Below are 21,920 nucleotides of genomic sequence, written 5' to 3'. Positions count from 1 at the left end.
AAGCATGTGATCACCTTTGTTGTTCAGGACTCAAGCCATGTGGTCCTGTCCACCATTAAACCATCTTTCCAAGCAGCCTCCATGACTCCAGTGTCTTTTTCCCCACTTGGAGCCGAACCCAGAAGGACATTTCTCCCAACAATTGGCGACCCACAGATGGGACTCCAAGCTAGCCTAACAAATGGATATGGCCAAGGTAAGCCTCCCATGCCGGCACAGACCCCATTGAGTCTGTGGGTGGACTTTATCTTGGCCTTAACCATTTGGATCTAGGCTTTAAAGGGGTTTTGAGTTTGAGCTCAAAGGCTGCCTGGAAAGAAGGTGAGTACCTCTAAATTTTAATTCTCTAAAATTTAATGTTAAAGCATGGCAAAGCGTGGAAATGTGTGTATGCCTGCATGTGTGTGAGTGATGAAATCTTTCTCCCAATCACAGCTGGATCCTGGTTCCTCTGTGTGTTTTACCAAGAGAGCCTGGAAAACATTAGGGTCAGGCCAGAGCATGGACCTTCTGTTAGGGAAAGGAGAGTGTGTGTGAAAATGGATGGAAAAGTGAATGAATTTTGCTGTTGTTGTTGCTTTTGTCCTGTGAAAAAAAAGCAAAGGCCCATTGTGTGTAAAGAGAGAAGGAGGTGCTAGTACTAACTGCAGAGGGGCAGAGGTCCTCCCCAGATCACCTTTTTTGGATCTGGAAAACCTTAGCAGAATTCCCTACGAGGAAAGGGGCCGAATACTTCGTTGAGGGAATCGAAGTCCTTCCCGGAATTTTTTTATTTCCGAAAACTTACGGCGGGTGGCACCCGGCTAGGCCAAAGTGAGCCCTGCATGTAAAGGGTCATGGGAAGTGTTAGCTCGTGGGTGGCCAGAAGTGCCCTCGGAGATTTCCTTAGATGCCAAGATTTTGGCTGAGAGCAAGGAAATTGTGTGAGAAATGGGCTTTGCTGAAAGGGAAACTAATTTGGCTACATAAAGGTACTTAAAAGAAAAGGGAAATGTTGAAATGTTTCTTTTTTCTCTTGTCTGTCTCTTTCTCTGTCTTCTATGCAACCACGTGGTTTTTTGTTTTTTAAGATTTGTGCCTTCCCCAATTTAACTGAGATTTATGGCGGGAATGAGTTTTGTTATCTCCTCATGAGTTTTGTTGTTTCCTCTTTGTCTCTGTGTGTGTATGTCTAAGTCTTTGTGCACCCTCAAGGTAATTGTAACTAAGATGTCTCCAATCCAAAAGACAAGAATTTTAAAATGTTCAAAGAAGGTTCAAAGAAAGGAGTAAACTGGCAGAAATTGCCTTCGCTCAGTTTGTTGGGCCCACAAAACTGAGTGAAGGTGGAGGGAATCTTTGCTTTGCATCTGTTTTGGCCAGCAGAGACAGAGTAAAGATATTTTTTTTCTTCCTTCCTTCCTTGCCTATACCTTAAAGTAACAACCCAGGAAATGTTTGCAAGAAAAGTTTCATCCTTGCATTTATTGTGTGCTTAAATGATTTTACCTGTTCATTTCTTTCCTGAAGCATGTGAATCCAGACCCCATTTCTCATCTGTGATATCCCCATAATGTTTATCTGTTTATCTGCTGAGTAACTGATGGTTTTATTTTTTTCAAACTCTGCCTGCAAGCTATCTACCCCCCCCCACGCCCCTCCCTTACCTCTAATCTTCCAACAATGCCTTTTCTGTGGGGGAGGGAACCTTGTTCTCATGTTTTTCAGCCCTAGAAGATTGTACTCTTCAGGTGAGTATAGATTTTTTTTTTCCCTTTGGGGGGAGGAGGAGAGTGTTGCCTTGTGTGTGCATGTATGAAATGAAGGAAATTCCTACTAAAGGTTTGCCTTCAACCTGAGTAAAAAACCCTTTGCACATTTTTCTGACCAACCTACTCTATTAGTCCTAAAGTAAAAACCTGGCCTCCAGAAGGCAGTTTTGATTTAGATTTTGTCAACAAATTTGCTGATTTTCTGGCCACCATCAGATGAATCAAGGGCCCCACCCAGATGCAAATGATGTGTTAATGAAAGTCTCCATACATCTTGGATCTTTAAAAATATGCCAGCGTGTGCTGGGAGCGCCAACCTAGAACCCTGGCTGAATGCAAACAATGTGTGGACAAACATCTCTGTACATTGTTTCTATACACCTTGATATTTAAAAATGCCAGCGCGTGCTGGGATATCAAGATAGAATTTGGATCTTAAAAAAATTAGCCAGCACAGCTGGCAGGTCCAAATTAGAAATGAACACCCCAGGGCAGAGACAGGCATTAACTATCTAGTGCTTAAGGAGATAGAACAGCCAGGTCACTTCAAGCAAAAGTAAGAAATTTAGCAGGTAATAAGGTAAAGCCTGTCTGAATGGAAGACCTAGGTAATTGGACTTGATTAATTTGATGTAATGTCTGTTAAGAAATTCTTAGGTGTGCATCTAGGTGTGCACCTCCCCCAGGCCTGAAAGTGTTGTTTAATGGTATGTGTGTGTATGCATGTGTGTTATCATTTCCAAACCTGAAGGGAGGGTGAGATCCTCTAATAAAAGAAAATGAAGCTTGGTGGCTTGTGGAAAAAAAAAAGCTTCCTGAAATACCTATGATTGTTTGGCATGAGCAAGCATGAAGGTCTGATTGCAATATGAATGTATGTGTCCCTCATGCCCCAGGGAGTGATAAGTGAATGGATCCAGAGATCCACGTGATTGCCTGTGTGAATTCCCCCCCCCCCCCCCAATCTTGCTTCTGGGTCATTCTTTGGAGGGAAGCAGGAAAAGCGGGGAGAATGAGTGTCTGCTCATTTTTACCATGAGTGTGTGTATGAAACGCCCCAGTGATACCTGTGAATGCCTCTGGGCATTCCCCCCCTCCTTCTTTCCCTCCTTCCTTTTGGGTCATTAAAGGCTGAAATTTTTTCTCCTCACTTTAACCACTTTCCCCCCCCCCCCTCTCTTGAGAGAAATTTGGAGTAAATGGGTGATCTGCTCCCGCTTACCTTTCACTGTTGTGATCTTTTATCTGCATATAACAATTATGCAGTTACATTTCTTTGCTCTGAATACAATTTTGATTTTTTTTCTTGAAATTTTTGAGGTTTAAAATGCTTAATTAAACCTATAAAAAGGAATGATTTTGAGATATTTTGCTTACGTTTGTAAATGTTTTAACATACTTAATGAGAATTTGCTTCCATCTGAATGGAATTTGATATTTTGGAGTGTTGACTCAAAGTACCTTTTTTTTTTAAATTGCATTTTTTTTTAAAAGCTGTTCTTCTTACCTCCCTCTTTTACACCTGAGTGCATTTTTAAACGCTTATGAGTCAAGGTGCTCTACCCTATGAGATTTTGTTTGTTTGTTTGTTTGCAACACAAGTTGTTGTCCGTCTTGGAAATTTACTCATCTTACTGCAAAAGTGTTTCAATCATACAGGCAGTGGGAATGTCATGTTCCATGAAATTTACATCGTCTACCTCCTGAAATAATGTTTGGATTTCCACACTTGGACAGAATGGGTGATATTCCACAACATGAGACTAAAGATATGTCTGTAAAGAACTGTATTCTTGGCCTCTCCTCTTTTTTTTTACCTCAGAAACAAAGGACTGCTAGCTCAAACCATAACTCTCAATTTGCTGCTGGTGATTGCGTGCTGATAAAACCTGACATGAGGAAAAAAAACTTAGCCAAGCCTGGGACAGACTGCCAAGACTGACTGACCACTCTTACCAGCAAGCCAAGCCTAGTACCATCCAGCAGACATGAAAGAACCCTGAAGGAGATGAAGAAGTAAAGACCAAAAGACTTTTCAATTCCCAGAAGACAGCTGAAAAGATTATGGGGAGGGTGGAATTTGATAAGTTTTCTTTCTCTGTTTCATTCACAGAAATTTATTATGCTTTCTTCCTTGCCTCATTTATATTGTAATCAGTTTAATGTATTCATGTAAGAATTGTATTTGAGAATGGCTAGCACAGCAAGTTCTGAACACCTTAGATTTCTGGCTGGTGGGAGGGAAATTTTGTCCAAAATGTCTGTATTTTCTGTATTGTAGAAGCAGCTACACACACACACACACACACATACACACACACACACACAAAGAGAGAGGGAGAGAGAGAGTCCCCATTCAGAATTAGATTGAAACTATCTCCTTGACTTAACTCCACAAAGCTTTTCCTAGGTTGATTTTGCCCTTGCACAAAAGCAGATATCTCCCTTTTAATCCCATGGGGGAGGGTCAGTTCCCCTCAGGCAATTCCCCCACTTGAAGAGTAGCAGAAAGGATCTTCAAAACTCAAACCCTGACAGTGACTCACCCCCCCCCCCAAAAAAAAATGATGTTGCCCAGTAAAGCAGGACATGTTGCACTGGTGGTCTCTGATAGGAGTCCCTGGGCTCATTGTGTGTAACTTTAAAAAAAAAATACTAAATAGCTTGTATTGCACACTAGCTAAACTCAATTTGGCCTCACTAAAATAGGAGCCAGGGCAAGTTAAAGAAATCCCTTGGAAATGGGCAGCCTGTACTTCTTTAAAAGGAAGAATCCTTCAATGGCTGTGAAGTTTTTTTTGGGACTTCTGCTTGCTTGTAGTCTGGAAGCTCACAGAAAGTGATATCAAACACCTGAAAATAATTGGCATGGTAAATTGGATATTGTAAATTTCTTTCCAGAAATTGTGCCCTGGTTGCTAAGACCTTCATGGTTGAAAGCTCTCTGGGAGCCACTGAAGTGATCTTTCTGCTGTCTCTTTCAATGTCTTTCCATCAGAAAAAATTAAGCCTCCCTGATCTGACCAATTTTATCTTTTGTCAAAAACATGTGCGTTCCACTCACATGTTTTGGAAAAAAAAAAGGAGGGATTGTAGGAAGTTATCACCCAGCCCTCTCCCAGAAAAATGAAATATCCTAGGAAATATTGATAAGGCAGAATATTATATTTTCCTGGATGTGAAAAAGGGAGAAACACATTTTAAACACAGAGTAAATTCCTACAGCTTCCATCCCATCCCCACTTTATCAATGGGCCATTAAGAAGGCCAAGCTAGTCCACTTTACATAATAAAGAGTTCTCCCCTTCAGCTCCAGGGGGGATGGCAATGAAGGCAGGATAATATTGCCTTTTACTCAACTGACCACATGGCATCTAAACTCAATCAAACCTGGATTCAAAACAGCCTAGAGGGTTGCCCTTGCATGGGCCCATGTGAGTCTGGCAACCAATCAGAATACATTTCTTACACAGGAACAGGAAACAGATAGGTGGGGCAGAACAGATTATAAAAATCCCTGCAAGCCCTTCTTCAGCCTTTTCTCTTCCCTTCTCTTCTTCTCCACCAACATTGAAGCATGTGATCACCTTTGTTGTTCAGGACTCAAGCCATGTGGTCCTGTCCACCATTAAACCATCTTTCCAAGCAGCCTCCATGACTCCAGTGTCTTTTTCCCCACTTGGAGCCGAACCCAGAAGGACATTTCTCCCAACAGGGGGAATGGCAGAAATGCAGGGAGGAAATGGACAGGCGGGTGAAATTAAGGTTTGTATTTATTTTCCTTTAATGACTTCTTTTATTACAGCTGCCTTTGTCAAATCGATTACCTCTGGACGGCTAAGGAGGGTTGGAAGCACCAAAACGTAACTGGCAATAATAAAAATAATCCAGAGGAAATGATCCTGATGGAAAGGAGACACCAAAAGAAAACAAGTTCCAATATAGAGAGAAACCTGGGGGCCTTTTAGATATTTTACCTCAAAAGAAGGCACCAATGATGGAGAAATGAACAGTGGGAGAGCGAAGTGCCACATGTGACTGGAGAAAAAGTAGAATTATGCAATAAAGGAAGGCAAATACTGAAAACTAAATACAAAGCTCATACCATGAAGAAGAAAAAGACAAAATAGTTTTATTTACAATACAATACAATAGTAGAGTTGGAAGGGACCTTGGAGGCCTTCTAGTCCAACCCCGACTAGGCAGGAAACCCTATACCGTTTCAGACAAATGGCTATCCAACATCTTCTTAAAGAATTCCAGTGTTGGGGCATTCACAACTTCTTGAGGCAATTTCTATTCCACTGATTAATTGTTCTGTCAGGAAATTTCTCCTCAGTTCTAAGTTGCTTCTTTCCTTGATTAGTTTCCACCCATTGCTTCTTGTTCTACCCTCAGGTGCCTTGGAGAATAGTTTGACTCCCTCTTCTTTGTGGCAACCCCTGAGATATTGGAACACTGCTAACTGCGAACACTGCTATTGGAACATTTAGGTGCTGAGGAGGAAAAGGTTGCAGGAAATATGAGTTTTATGAGCTTAAGACCTTTGGTATAAAAGAAAATATGTTTTTATAGCCTAAAGAAATGAAGACTTTGCTGGTTTGAGATTAGTCTGCCTTTGGAGGTAACACTGTAAGAAAGAGATCTCGGAAGAATGGAAGGCTGAGTCAACCTTGAGCTGGGATGAATCGAACTGCTGGCAGTCAGCAGATTTGGTCTGCAATGCTGCATTCTAATCACTGCACCACCACATGGCTGTATATACAGCCAGAGGACAACTGTTAAGAGAGCATTGTGAGTCGATTTGTGGGAAAGCCTATTGAACAGCAACTCTGCAGAGATACTTCCAACTGAGATTTATGACTTTTGAGGAGTGAGATGTAACAATTTGGAAAGATCCCAGTTATAATGTCAAGAAAGTTTTTATTATCAAGAATCAATTCAGGATACAGGATTCTGGATGCATCAGAGATCATAATTGCAGTGGGCTTATGGCACTTTAGAAGGCCCACAGTGACTTCCTGAGTTAAATACAATAGACCAGGGGTGTCCAAACTTGGGAACTTTAAGACTTGTGGACTTCAACTCCCAGAATTCCCCAGCCAGCATGGCACTTTAGAAGGCATTTGGTGACTTCCTGAGTTAAATACAATAGACCAGGGGTGTCCAAACTTGGGAACTTTAAGACTTGTAGACTTCAACTCCCAGAATTCCCCAGCCAGCATGGCACTTTAGAAGGCATTTGGTGACTTCCTGAGTTAAATACAATAGACCAGGGGTGTCCAAACTTGGGAACTTTAAGACTTGTGGACTTCAACTCCCAGAATTCCCCAGCCAGCATGGCTGGCTGGGGAATTCTGGGAGTTGAAGTCCACAAGTCTTAAAGTTCCCAAGTTTGGACACCCCTGCAATAGACAGTTAATAGAAGACTTTGAACTTTAGCTTGTTTTGAGATTGCCTGTTAACTTCATTCTTGTAAAGTAGATAGATGGTAGGTCAAATTGGTGGATAATAAGATGTCATATTTGTAATACTTTAATGCCATATAGTAATTTAGCAAATAGTGATGTAGAGGTCATATAGTATGGGCCTGTTTTGCAAAGTGTGGGGAAGTATTACTGTTGAAATATATTTATCACTACTCAACTGGGGGACAATTTATGCGTAGGTATGTCATTTTACCTTTATGCATTTTTCTGGTTTTTGTATTATTTTGTTTTTGTCTTCTTTTTCTTTTCTCTTTGGGATTTTGTAATGTATTTACTTAGAAAATAATTTTAAGTACCCATGGGTATTTTAAAATGGGTATGGTGGGGAAAAAAACCACCATGACAAATTAGTGGCAGTGGTGATATTGGCTCAAACTCAAGAGTTCATTAATGTGTGAAAACAAATCTCGGCTGCTGAAGGAAGGGAATTTGGCCGTCAGAGATTGAAGGCTTTGCAAGCAACAGCTAACATTCTGGCTGCAGAAATTGGACCGCAGTGAAGCCTTCTTCAATGAAGCAGAGATGGAAAAGGGAGAACAGCCAGGATTGTCATTCCAGAGGAAAATAGAATTTGGAACCTGCGTCAGAGACTTGATATCTGCGTTTACAGGACTTCTCACCATTGTGGCTCCTTTTCAGAGACCTTCCTCTGAAGCTTGTTCCATACGATGTATATTTATTTATGGTGAGTATCCAGGGACACAAAGAGACATTCAAAACCACATTCATTCCTAATCACCGTTTCACAGTAGACATAAGTGTGAGTGCAGGCATTTTATTTTATGGTCATCATATTGTACCAGTTTTGTGGATTGCAGCACATGCCAATGGGGCAGACGTCTCCCACCTACAGTATCTGGCCTTTCTCCTTTGTGATTCTTTTGATGGACTATAAGGGAATTCTAATAATAGAAGGACTTTACATATTCCATGCATGGATACGGCTTCTCTTGTGTGCATCCTTTAATGGACTTAGAAATTAAGTGACTGTGAGTACTACCATGTTTCCCCGAAAATAAGCCCAGGTCTTATATTAATTTTTGCTCCAAAAGACGCATTAGAGCTTATTTTCAGGTGATGTCTTTTTTTTTCCCCATGTACAACAGACATGCTAAACACAAGGCCCGCAGGCCAGTTGGGCCCATATCTGGCCCCGCAGAGCTGCCCTGGAGCTTGGCCCATGCTGTGGGCCCTGCATGCCCAGACCCCGTTGCCCAGCCTTGCCCTCCAGCTCCACTGCACACGCGGAACAAGACTTCGACCCGCTGCCCCATCTGCGACAGCCTTAACAAATGGGAAGGGCGGGGAGCACCCATCCCCAAGAGGCAGCTGGGACTTCCCTCCCCACTCCAACTGGCTCAGGCGATCTCAATGTAAGGAACGTAAAGCTGGCCAAGCCCCCACAGGGCAACCACAATGGGCCCCCCAATGAAATGGAGTTTGACACCCATTTTGTACAACAATCTACATTTATTCAAATAGTCACATCATCTTCTGGAACATCGACATAACTCTCCAAACCCCAAATTTATCGCCATTCTATTTTCAGTGTAATCACTGATTTCCATGTGCAAATGGTCCTTGAATGGCTTGTTTATTGCAATATCAAGAGTCTGGAGATAGGCAGTCATTGCTGCAGGAATCATTATTTGATCTATTCTTCTCTCTGCCAGGAAGTTCTTCATATCTTTAGCACGGTGAGTGCTGGCTGAATCCCAGACTCACAGAGCTCTTTGGCCACCTCGCAAAACACGTGGCAGCATAAATTGACCTGCTTCCTTACAACTGCTTTTTCGATTTCAAGAACTTAAAATGCTTGAAACGTCCAATCTTCTGTTTCTTTGCCCTTAGTGACTAGAGGTGGGGCTTTCTTTTCATCCAGACAAATTGCCAAAATACGTGCACTTTCACAACCAGTAGAGTGAATGTAGATTGACGAGGCACCCCTCTCTGATCAATTATCATTTGAGATCCTTGGCCCATAAAAACTGCAGCTTCATCGACAGCAATCAAGTTGGAGAGTTGGTATTTAGAAAAGTTGATGCCATCAACGCAGGACTTGAATGCAGGTTCAGTATCTTCCAGCTTGAATGGTGCTATCTTCTTAGAGACAGTTTATATCGATGGAGGAAGTTATCCAGCCAGTGTTTCGAGGCTTTGAATTCTTCTGGGGATATTCCTAACTGCAGTGCCTTTGCAAGGGCAAATGCTTGAATATCAGCCCTGCGCACAACTAAACCATCTGCTCTCCTGTCAGCAATCCATTCACAGATGATGTCTTCCAGTTCAGGAAATAATGGTTGCCGACCTGATCCGCACTTACGCTTCTTAGCATTTCCCTGGAATACCTGTTGACTGAAATTATCATACTTTGTTCGCCATTTTCGGACTATCCGGAGATCCAACTTCTTCTCCTTGCAGAAAGTTGCAAGATTCTTGCCCCGAGAGTCCTCCACGATTCCTTTCTTGAACTCGATGGAATAGCTCTTTCTTTTTGCACGCATCTTGCCTAGGGGGTCAAAATATTATTCCATTTAAATCTACCATTAAATCAGGGGTGTCAAACTCCATTTCGTTGAGGGCTACATCAGCATTGTGGTTACCCTGGGGAGGGGGCAGGTGGGTGTGGCCAACTAGAAGTCACTCATGTCGGGGTCGCCTGCGGGAGCCCAGGTAGGATGGAGCAGGAAGTCCCAGCTCCCCCTTGGCAATGGGAGCTCCCTGCACTTTCCGTTTGCCAGGGCAGTCATAGGTGATACCTCCCCCAGCCCGGCACTTACAGGGTTCGGATTCACCTGCACTACGTTGGCTGTGCAGCCCCAGAGTGCGCCAGCCAAAGGATTGGCAGGCTGCGGCTGCACCAGACACCTGTGCACTCATCATATCCCCTGTGCGTGCCAGGGGGTGCCTGGCCAGGCTGGGCCAGTGGAGTCACCCTCTTGCCATCTCCGGGGCATCCCCGCTAGCCAGAAATGAGTCCATTGCGGGCCAGTTTTGTACCGCGGGCCTCGTGTTCGACATGTCTGGTCTGGCTGATTATCTTACTGTATCTTTGGAGTATAAGACGCGCCTTTCTCCCCCCCCCCCAGAGCATGGAAATGTTGGTGCATCTTATGCACCAAAACCAGTGGTGTTTTTGTCTTCCCCCACCCCCCAGAAGCACTGCAGGCTTCAGCAGGGCTGGGGGAAGGGAAAAATGGTCAATTTTTCACCAAAACAGAGGTGTTTTTGCCTTTTCCCACCCCACAGAAAGACCGTTGGCTTACCTGAACGGTCATTCTCTGGGCGCTGCGGGAGAGTCCAAGCATGGGTTAACACAGCCTAACTGCTCTAGGACTGACTGAGTTTTTTCCTTGACCACGCCCCCTTTGCCTCTGGCAGGTCAGTTTTAAAAACGAAAGGTTCAATAGGACGTCTTCAACCAGTCTCTGTAGATTCCTAGTTCTGGATTCTCGAACCCTGGGTGGGTTTGGACTCTCCCGCAGCGCCCAGAGAACGACCGTTCAGGTAAGCCAACGGTCTTTCTCCTGTGCGCTGCTTGGAGAGTCCAAGCATGGGACATACCCAAGCTATTGTGTCCCAGGGCGGGTCGAGTCATTGTCCTTTGTAGCCTCCACAACCCTTTGTAATATACGTCTTCCGAAGGAGGCTTCTGCCGAGGCAAAGGTGTCGATCTTATAATTCTTGATGAACGCCGTGGGCGAGGCCCACGTGGCCGCTCTGCAAATGTCTATGATAGACGCCTGGGTCGCCCATGCAGCTGAAGTTGCAGCGCTCCTCGTTGAGTGCGCGGTTACTCTGCGTGGTGCAGTCTTGCCTTGTGCCTCATAGGCCAGCTTGATGCAAGCCCTCAGCCAACGTCCAATTGTGTGGGACGAAACCTTGCGACCAAGGGACCCAGGGTGGAAGGAAACAAAAAGGGATTCGGAACGCCGAAATTCCTTTGAACGTTTGATGTAAATTTTGACTGTCCTTCTTACATCTAATTTATGCCAGATTTTTTCCTTCTGATGTACTGGATTTGGACAAAAATTAGGAAGGATCACTTCCTGGGCTCTATGAAATTGAGTATTCATCTTTGGGATGAAAGATGGATCAAGTCTCAGAATGATTCTGTCAGTATGAATAATGCAAAGGTCCTCCCTCACAGACAGCGCAGCCAATTCAGAAATTCTGCGAGCCGATGTTATAGCTATGAGGAAGGCCGTCTTAATAGTCAAGTGATGGAGGCTTGCCTTCCTGAGAGGTTCGAAGGGAGCCCCCGTTAAGGCCTTCAGGACATATGGCAAATCCCAGGAGGGATATCGATGAACCACCTGAGGAGAGATGTTCATCGCCCCCTTGAGGAAGCTCTTTACTTGTGGGTGCTGACTAAGTGATCTGGCAGATTTACAGGTAAGAATGGTGGATAGTGCCGCCACCTGCCTCTTGAGCTTGTTGGGCGCGAGGCCCTTGTCCAGACCCTCTTGGAGAAATTCCAGCAAATTTGGCACTGAAGCCGAAATGTCCTGCACACCCTTGTCCTGACACCAAGATGAAAAGGCGTTCCACGTATATTCGTATATCCTAGTAGTGGAAGGTCTCCTGGACGCTTGAATAGTTCTGATGACCTTGTCTGAAAACCTCTGCTTCCTCAGGAGTTCCCCCTCAAGCGCCAAACGGCTAGTTGTAGCCACTGGGGATCTGGATGCTTGATGCGACCTTGGCTGAGGGAGATCTGCTCCTGAGGAATCCTCCACGGTCTTTGGATGGAGAGGCTGACAAGGTCCGCGTACCAGGACCTCCTGGGCCAGTGAGGAGCCACTAGGATTAGATCGGCCCTTTCTGACAGTAATTTGGTCACTACTTGAGGTATGAGAGGGAGCGGCGGAAACGCGTACAGGAGTCCTGAGGGCCAAGTGCTCCTCAGCGCATCCGTCCCCTCCGCTAAGGGCGAGTGGTATCGAGTGAAGAAGCGGGGCAGATGTGTGTTGGTGCTTGTTGCAAACAGGTCTACTTGCAGTTTGCCGAACTTCTCCACGATCTGAGAGAAGATGTCCGGATGCAGCCGCCATTCTGAGTGGTCTATCGTCTGCTGACTCAGCCAATCCGCTTCTTGGTTGCTCGTCCCCGATATGTTATGGACGCCAGATGTCGCTCCGCCCATCTGCCCAATAGTTCCGCCTCCTGCATGAGATTTTTGGAGTGCGTGCCTCCCTGCCTGTTGATGTGGGCCTTTGTGGCAACATTGTCTGTTAACAACAGTACATGATGGCCCACAATCTGAGACGTAAAATGACGTAGAGCGAGGCGAGCGGCCCTCAGTTCTAGCCAGTTTATGCTGTGGGCCGCCTCCCTCTGTGTCCATTTGCCTTGCGCAAGATGTCCCTGGCAGTGCGCTCCCCATCCCTGTAGGCTGGCATCTGTTGTTACAACCAGCCTTTCGGGCTCCTTGAAGAGGCACCCTTTCCTGACCGCCGCTGTGCTCCACCAATTCAAGGAGCGAAGTACTTTTGGCGGTAGTTTCACGCGTCTTAGTGAGTTGCTGTCCCTTGACCTCTGCATTGGCAGAAGGAACCATTGCAGCTCCCTTGCGTGAAGCCGAGCCCAGGGAACTACCTTTAGGCAGGAGATCATGATGCCCAGGAGCTGGGATAATTGTAAAATCGGCACTGACCTGAGACTTTTGCATAGACGAAGTTTGTTCTGAAGGTTCGTCGTTCTGTCCGGAGACAGAAATACCTGGCAGGCGGCGGAGTCGATGATGGCGCCGAGATGTTGGATTCGAGTGGTCGGTTCTAGGTGACTCTTCTGTAGGTTCACTGAAAACCCGTGATGTTGTAGGGTCCTGATGGTCACCTGAACGTCCCTTCGGGCCTGTTTCTGGTTGGAAGAATGAATTATTATGTCGTCTAGATAACACTCTAGCCGAATTGGTCGGTTTCGGAGGTGGGCCGCCACCACTGCCAAGATCTTGGTGAAGGTCCTGGGAGCAGACGAGAGGCCGAATGGCAGGGCCCTGTATTGATAGTGCCTCCCGTCGTAGTGGAACCTCAGGAACCTTCTGTGGGCAGGGTGAATGGGGACATGGAGGTAAGCTTCCTTCAAATCTATCGATGTGAGGAGATCCCCCTGTCGAGTGCAAGCCAGGATGGAGTGGAGGGACTGCATCTTGAACCTTTTGTATGCCAGATGCTGATTTAGGCACTTTAGATCCAAGATGGCCCTCCACCCCCCTGAGTTCTTTGGAACTAGAAAGAGGATGGAATAATATCCTCGTCTTTCCTGTTCCTTGGGAACAGGTTCTATGGCCCTGATGTCGAGCAGATGGAGGATCTCCTTCTGCATGAGCTCTTTCTTTTGGGGATTCTTGGGGGTGGGACAACGAATAAATTTTTGTTGAGGGAAGGATAGAAATTCCAGCACTAGGCCCCTCCTGATTGTGTTGAGGACCCAAGTGTCTGATGTTATCTCCTCCCACCTGTCGGCGTATATCTGGAGCCGACCCCCTATGGGAGGATCCCTGTGATGGTCACTTCCCCCTACGAAACTGTCGGGAATTGGACCCCCCACGAAATGGCTTCCGAAAGGAATGCTGTTGTTGCTGCCTTCCTCTGGACCCGTAAGTTGTTCTGTCCTGCCCCCTGTCTCCTGTCTGGGGAAATGGCCTCTGATAAGAAGAATTAGAGCCAGAAGCTTGAGAGTTATCCTGCGCTCTAAAGGGCTGTCTCCTGAATGAACCTGAACCCTTACGTTCGGCTTTCTTCAGGGTGGCCGGGAGAATTTTGCGTTTGTCCTTAGTTTCTATGACAAACTTCTCCAAGGCCTCCCCGAAGAGTTGCCCTCCCTTAAATGGGGCGGAAGCAAGCTTCCATTTGGCCTTCATATCAGCCTGCCAGTGGCGGAGCCACAGCAGGCGACGTGATGTCACATTGGATGCCAAGGCCCTAGATGCGAATTTGGCCGCATTAAGGGAGGCATCCGCTGAGTACTCTACGGCAGTTATTATCTTATTGATGTCATGCCGCCATCTAGAACCCGCTGAGGGAGGTTTGGACCTGAGTTGTCTTAGCCAAAGAAGAGAAGCCCTGGTGAAGAATGATGCCGAGGTGGATGCTCTAATGGCCCAGGCAGCCGCCTGGTGCGTCTTGTGGCACGCCTTCTCTGAGCGTTTGTCCTCGGCCTTGAGCCCTTCGAGTAAATCTGCTGGAAGATTAGAAGAAGAAGTTAGAGAGACCACCGGGGCATCCACCTCAGGCAACTTCAGCACCTCATCCATTTTGTCTTCTACAGCGTAAAGGGATTTGTCCCCCCCGCTGGGATTGGTCAGGGTACCAGGTTGGACCCACTGCCTTTGGACTACGTCCAGGAATAAGTCCGGAACAGGAATCAGTTCCCGGGTTGGTGAAGGTTCCTGGAATAAACCTTCCTTGTGGTCCTTAGTGGGAGGAGGGGTGGCTGAGGCACTCTTGGGAGTGGGCCCAAGTTCAGTGGCTGCTATGGCCTTGTGAAGGATGGATTTAAACAGGGATGGTTTGAATAACCCTGTAAAGGCCGGTTTATTAGGAGGAAGATCCTCATCCTCCGATAATTCGAAGTCATCTATTTCCCCCTCCTAATCCTGTGTCCTCCGTGGCAATAGATGTGCCAGGCGAAGCAGGGTCTTGTTCTCCTATAGGGGCAGGGGTTGCCCTGGCTTTAGGAGTGCCAGAAGAACCAGTCTCTTTCTGTTTGAGGCCATCAGCTATTCCCTGGGAGATGGCTTTAGCTATGACCTCCTTCATCTCAGCTGATAGTGCGGGACGCTTGTCCTCTCTTGGGCGTCCCCTGGAGCCCTTGGAGGTTCTCCTTTCCTCTCTCTGGAATATATCTTGGTATGGTTCCAACTCCTCCCTAACAGAAGAACTGGGAGAGTCTGGGTAGCCCCAGGAGGCATCTGGGGAGGAGTCCCTTGAAATCCCCCCAGTTGATGGGGGTGAGCCATCCTGGAGGGGAGCGTCCTGATCCTGAACCTTCCCTTGGGGAGAATGGGGCCCTGCCCATGCCTCCTCTTGATCTGGGGACCTGCTGGCTTTTTGGGCCTGTGAGGTATGGCCTCTACGGGTTCCCTCCCTACTGGTGGGTAAATCCCCTGAGGCTCGGGAAGGGGATTTGTTGGGATTGCCTCTCCCTCCCTTGTTTCCTTTGGGGGGGGCTCCACTCTGGGCCTCTTGGAAGAGGGCCCAGCCTGCACCTCCAATCCTTCGTCTGCCATTGTTCTTCAGGAGTCACAGGAAGGCTGGATGGGTCTGGAGGGCACCGCTAGGACGAGCCAGACGGCCTCAAAACGTCCGCGGTAGCTGCAATAGGCAAGGGAAGCCAGCCGGCGAAATCCCTGCCTTGGAGTGCGATACGGCTGTTTTCGAGACGTTCGGCCTTGCCGGAGCCCCGGACAAGGCCTCTCAGTCACTAAGCGTTGCTGCTGCTGCTGCTACTGTCGAGGTCTGACTGCGAGGTCTGAAACTGCTGCCGTTTGAATCCGAGGCAATTTGGTGCTCTAAAATGGCCGCCGCTGCGCGCGCAGCCTCCGTAACCAAGGCAACCCTCTCCGAAGTGGAGAAAAGGGCGCGAAAGGTTTAAAATGGCCGCCGCTGTTGCCGGGCAGAATTTGGAAGCCGTTAGGACACCGAAAGGGTCCGAAAAAAGGCTTCCGCGGCTTCGTAGCAGGGATCCGCCAGCGCCAAACAGCTGGTCGTCCCTCGTAACGATTCCGCTCGCCGGCTGGAGCCGGACAAGCCTCAAGCCTACCTCGTTTGGCTTACATGCAGCAGATGGTGAATATCAGACCTCCTGAGCTGTCAAGAAAGGCTTTAGTTGATGCCAAAATGAAATGGTCAAGAATTCTTTTAATGCTGATGTGGGGAGTCCAAGCAAAAGGCCTAAACTGGAGAACTCCCCTGGAACAGTCCTATCGGGCGGACTGTTTTTAAAACTGACCTGCCAGAGGCAAAGGGGGCGTGGTCAAGGAAAAAACTCAGTCAGTCCTAGGGCAGTTAGGCTGTGTTAACCCATGCTTGGACTCTCCAAGCAGTGCACAGGAGAAGCACTCTGCAGGCTTCAGCAGGTCTGGGGGAAGGGAAAAATGCCCCATTTTGGTGAAAAACGGGGGCATTTTTCCCCAGCCCTGCTGATTCCTGCAAAGTGCTTCTGGGGGCCTGGGAGGACAAAATCTTTTTTTTCTTACCTCTTCGAAATCTTGGTGCGTCTTATACACCGATGCGCCTTATAGTCTGAAAAATACAGTATTTTTGGACCAGTCCTAGCTCAGCCCATGTCACAGGGTTTTGTTGTACAGAAAATACAGGAAGAGGAAAGAGTATTTGGGATGTCTGCTGCTTTGTGTTATTTACAAAAAAAAATAAAGGCAGGTTATAAATAAAAAGTGATATAATATCTAAGCCCCTTCCCCCATGTCTTCTCTACGTTTCTGACCCCAGATAGGGATTCTTACCCAGAGAAGCCAAATTCCGGATAGTCTCTAGCATGACTTCTCCATGCAGTGCTTTTTGGTCAGCATCCAGTTGAGACCACTCTTCCTCAGAGAAATACACGGCCACGTCCTCAAAGGACAAAACATCCTAAACAAGGAGACAAGTTTTCCTATTAACAGAAAATTAATTTGGCAGTTTTCTTTCCCCAATTCAGAGAGAGAGATCCAGTGAACAAAATGGGCATCTTGTTCAGAATTTAAAATGAGATCACCCAGTTTCTGGCTGACGGCATAACTGAAACATATTTGATCAAGTTAGAAGGACTTGAAATGTCTTTTTATGAAGCCAACTCAAATAGTTTTCTTGGTAAATTAATCGTTGACTTAAACCTAATACTTATCAATGGTTCCAATTCTTCCTAGGGTGGGGAGAAGGACATATAAGAAACCCCTCTGACATCTTTGCCAATCTCTTAGTTCCATGATGGCAAACCTATTGCACGCATGCCACAGGTGGCACTCGGAGCCATATCTGAAGGCACGCGAGGCCAGCTCATTTTCGGCCTTCCGGAGAGCGTGGGGAGGCCATTATCGCCCTCCCCAGGCTTTAGGAAAGCCTCCTGAAGCCTGTGGATGGTGAAAAACAGGCACAATGGAAGTTCGGAAATGAACATCCGGTAGGCCCGTTGGGCCGTTTTTCGTCCTCCCCAGGCTTCAGGAAAACCACCTTAGGCCTGGAGAAGGCAAAAAACGGACCAACTGAGCTGACCGGAAGTCGGAAAACAGGCCGTTTCAGCTTCCAGGACACTCTTTTCACCTCCTGAAGGCAAAAAATGGACCTACCAAGAGCACCGGAAGTTGGGAAACAGGCCGTTTCCAGCTTCCAGAGGGTCGGGGGGGGGGGGGGAGCTCATTTTCATCCTCCCCAGGATCCAAGAAAGCCATGTATGCAGGGGGGGGGGGAGAGTTGCGCACGCATGCGCAGGTGGACACACGGGGGGCATTTAATTATGGGTGTGGCCATGCACAAACACACTTTTGGCACTGGAGGGAAATAAGGTTTGCCATCACTGGCTCAGTTTATTCACTGAGGGGCCAACCCTTACCCCCACTCCACACCTTCATGTAAATGTTGGAGAGCTTGTAAAGGTATCTGAGAATGACCCTAGGAGAGCAAAAAAAAGATCTGAGACAACATCTGGTCAACTAAATCTGAGCCTGAAGCAGGAGGGTGAAGAAAGTTCACTCGAAGGAACAGATAGCTTAATTTCAGTGTGAATTTACAATGACCTGCTCTAAAATTTGCCCTGCTGAGAGACAGCAATATTATACATTAAATTCCGGAACAAAATGAAATTCACCCAAGTTTCATGGACCTTTCCAATATTTCTTCTCCTACCTGTGGTAGAGTTTCAGCCACTCTTTCAGCTCCAACAGAAAGAAGTGATTCTAAAAATATTGAGGACAGCTTTCTATTATCTGTGAAACAAAAAGAATGGTAGAAGCAGATTGCTATCAAGAAGCAGCCAGAAACAGATTCCACTCAAGACAAGCAAAAGAATTGGCAGGACGTCCAACCCTCACATCCCATGGAAAGAGCCTCTCTTACCTGGCATCCCATCTTGACTTTGATCTTTCTGGAGGCTCTCCCTTAACCGCAGGTCTTGAGGGGGTTTGGATGAATCTACCCTCTCCTCGGGATACTCAGTCACAGCTTCCAAAGACTTCTAGAAATGATGTGGCACGATAAAGGAGGGAAGAGTATAGAGACGGAAATGAATTATATTGCACTCTTAATCTAGCAGACCCCAATGTCCATCACTGAATTTGGAAAGTGTGAATAGAGGATTTAGGAGTTCATAAGCCCAGGAAGTTCTACCAGAGAGACACTGACAAATTCAATTACAACTGCCACATTCTCACACCTGCAACTCTCTTTGCATCTTCTCAGACTCCTGGGCCAGGAGGAAGCCTTCGGCCAGGGACACCGCCTGGGAACTGGTCTCCACTCCACACTCCCGCACCCATTGTTCCATCTCTGGGGGAAGGACAGCCAGGAACTGCTCCAGGAGCACCAACTCCATCATCTGAGCCTTGGTGTGTTTTTCTGGCTGCAGCCATTGATGGCAAAGGTGGTGAAGTTGATTGCAAACATCTCGGGGACTTTTCCCCTCCTGGAACTGGACTTTTCTGAAGTGAAAGAATTGGACCTCTGAACTGCTGGCTTCCTCCTCTTGGCTCTTCTGCTCAGGACTTGTCCCATTCTTCCCACAGCTCCAAAGCTGAGCAGCTGGATGGCCTTTTCCAGCTCCTGCATTTGCTGAGTGTTGCCTCTTCGTTTCCTCTCTGCTCTCTAATCCAGCACCAAAATGGATCCATGTATTTCCACAGGTCTTACTAATCACAGAAGGTCTGTCCAAATCTCCTGAGGCCATTCTGCTCTCTTTCCTCACAGGATACTTCAGTCTCCAAAGGAACCAGGTATGATTTCCAACTTATCTATCTGAAATGGGGAAAAAAATTGGTGTTCAATAGGACAACAGCTTTGAATATTGAGCATCCTCCCCCTCCAAAAAAAAAAAAATCAAAATAAGAAATTATGTTGTGCCCAGTAATGATTGGAAGAAGGGGAGGGGTCTTATTAGAAAGACTGGGTACTGCCAGAAAATTATGGAATGCCCTTCTAGATCAGCTTCTGTCGAGGACTCCAAATATTGGATAAATTCATTTAGAAATGTTTTGGATTTCTATGGCCTGCAATCTCTGCACAATCCAAATCATATATGTTTGAGGTTACAAAGAGAAATTGAGATGGGTGAACTGAATAATTAAATCCATCAACATTTGAATTTCTAGTAAAACTTTAGCCAGCAGAATCCCATGAACCTCTGACCCAAACCCTTAGGGAAACTCCAGATGCCAGAATCAATAAACTGTCATACCAATGCATTACTATGTAGGAAGTTAGCACTCCCCGCCTCCCCCGCCTAGAAAAATGAAATATCCTAGGAAATATTGAAAAGGCAGAATATTACATTTCTCTGGATTAGAAATGGAGAGACATATTTTTAGGCAGGAAACAGACACTCTTAATAGCCCCCACTTTTCTTAATGGGCCATTAAAATGCCCAAGCTAGTGTATTCTACATAACAAAGGGTTCCCTCCCTTCAACTCCAGGATGATGGGATTAAGGCATGGTAGTATTAACCTTTTACCGATCTCACCACAGGGCACCTGGGGAAAAGCAATGCTCAACCAAACTTGGACTCAAGACAGCCTACAGAGTTGCCCCTGCATGGCCCCGTGCGAGTCTGGCAACCAATCAGAATATTTTTTCTTACACAGGAACAGGAAATAGAGAGGTGGGGCCGAACAGAGTATACAAAATCCCAGCAAGCCCTTCTTAGCTCTCTTCTTCTTCAACCAACATTGAAGCACCTGATCTACCTTTTTTGTTCAGGACTCAAGCCATGTGGACCTGTCCACCATTAAACCATCTTTCCAAGCAGCCTCCATGTCTCCAGTGTCTTCCCCCCCACTTGGAGCTGAACCTAGGAGGACGTTTCTTCCAACAACTAACACCTAAATAAATAAACCAGCTATTAACATTATCTTTTGAATCAGGGACCTCCTGGAAACCCATTTCCCAGGTTTAGCCTAATGAATCCGGTATTTTTCAAACTTGGCCAATTTACGATGTCTGGATTCAGCTCCCAAACCTTAACAGTGGGCAAGCTTGACTAAAACGCTAGCCTAATCGAACACGTTGTGTGAATGATGGAATCTCATTCCTGGGCGCGCCTCCGTCCTGCAACATCTTCCTTATTTATCTGTCTGCAGAGCCACCAAAGAGATAGTGAGGAAAGGAGGAAACCGAGTTCAAGTCCTTGCACACCTTGCACGCAACGCTTTGCACGCGGACTTAAAGCCTTGCATGCAATGCCAGCCGGAGGGATTCCGATCGCTCACTTCTCTCGGCTAGGAAAGAGAAGGCGAGGGAAACCCCTTTCTGAAAACGGGGCCAAGGAATTTGCAAGAAACTGTCCCGGAGTCAAGGCTGATTTGGAAGCACAACTCTCTTGTCTTGCAAAGCCGACCTCTCTCTCTTCCTCCCTGCAGAGGTTTTCCCATGGAAACGGACGGCAAACGGCTCTCTCCTTTCTGGGAATCCTCGTTTCTCCCAATGCGGCGGATCCTTAGCTTTGCTTCCCGCCCTACCTGGCTCGTGCACGCACAGGGACCGACCGCCGGAAAACCTGGGACCCCGGGCTCCCCTCTCCTCACAACTCCGAACCTGATGAACTTTTCCTTCTCTCCATGCACGCTTCCACCGCCAGAGAAAAGCCCGCCACTCGTTGAACTCTTGAGTCAGATGTGGATCTGCTAAAGGTTTCCCTGCAGCCTCTGCAAAGGCTCAGCCTAAGGCTCACAGCGAGGGGAAGCAGAGTAGGACGCGGTATGGAAAGGGTTAATGCCCTCCCCGTCTTTTGCCCCGAGCAGCACGGGTCTCCCTCAAGCTGTGAGAAAGAGCGCATGCTCAATTCCCTCTGTCATGGGGTGGGGGGTGGCTACTCAGTTTTTCCAACGGCTGCTGGGGGGAGGGGGGCGCCCCTCCCCATGGGTCCTGGGAACAATCCTGGGGAACCTGGGGAGGCGGGGGGAGGAAGACATCCTGTTGCATGCGAGCCTGGGATAATGGGCATTGGAGTAGAAGGAAAGATTCTAAGATTGCCTATCTAGAAAGGAAGTGGCATCGCGTCAAGTTAGAATAGAATAGAATAGAATAGAATAGTAGAATAGAATAGAATACTTTATTGGCCAAGTGTGATTGGACACACAAGAAATTTGTCTTTGGATATATGCTCTCTGTGTACACAAAGAAAAATAAAAATACCTTCATCAAGAATAACAACATTCTTAGGGTTACTAATAGGGTTGTTGCACTTAGTGATAGTCATAGGTACTAATAAGCAATCAAATTATACTAGGAAACAAAACAATATAAATTTTATTTATATTTATATTCCTTTTTTTAAAACAACGTTTTTTTTTATTTTTTGGTTGCATATTTAAGATTCGTTTGTAAACAGAGTGCAGTCTGGTTCCCCCCTTTAACATTTTCATATGTACATAATTCATTTTACATTATATTTCCATTTCCCATTTTAGCCGCATTGTTTTCTTCCCATATTTTCCCAGCTTTTATTTTTTTTTAATATGCATAAAGCATT

General features: G+C 46.5%; 1 protein-coding gene across 3 annotated transcripts in view; it reads right to left on the bottom strand.

Annotated features, from left to right (window-relative positions):
- LOC309398200 (zinc finger protein 197-like) overlaps window positions 1-21,920 on the bottom strand; it is a 52,859-nt gene that overhangs the window by 7,446 nt on the left and 23,493 nt on the right. The window contains exons 2-6 of one of the 3 annotated variants that reach the window (XM_081964862.1): window positions 18,614-19,191; window positions 18,298-18,415; window positions 18,088-18,167; window positions 16,710-16,836; window positions 8,714-9,749 (exon numbers count right to left, since the gene is read on the bottom strand). The exons of 1 other annotated variant lie outside the window; for it this stretch is intronic. In XM_081964862.1, coding sequence (XP_081820988.1) covers window positions 9,337-9,749; window positions 16,710-16,836; window positions 18,088-18,167; window positions 18,298-18,415; window positions 18,614-19,123 — 1,248 coding nt within the window. In that variant the 5' untranslated portion in view covers window positions 19,124-19,191 and the 3' untranslated portion in view covers window positions 8,714-9,336. Of the gene's footprint in view, window positions 1-8,713; window positions 9,750-16,709; window positions 16,837-18,087; window positions 18,168-18,297; window positions 18,416-18,613; window positions 19,192-20,983; window positions 21,196-21,920 lie in introns of those variants that run through there. One more of the 3 variants, XM_081964863.1, reaches the window with a different exon arrangement.

Source organism: Natrix helvetica, assembly GCF_964273705.1.
Source record: "Natrix helvetica genome assembly, chromosome: 1".
Classification (NCBI taxonomy): Eukaryota; Metazoa; Chordata; class Lepidosauria; order Squamata; family Natricidae; genus Natrix; species Natrix helvetica.
The sequence above is the reverse complement of the archived record's forward strand: the minus strand, read 5'-3'. Positions and strand labels throughout refer to the sequence as shown.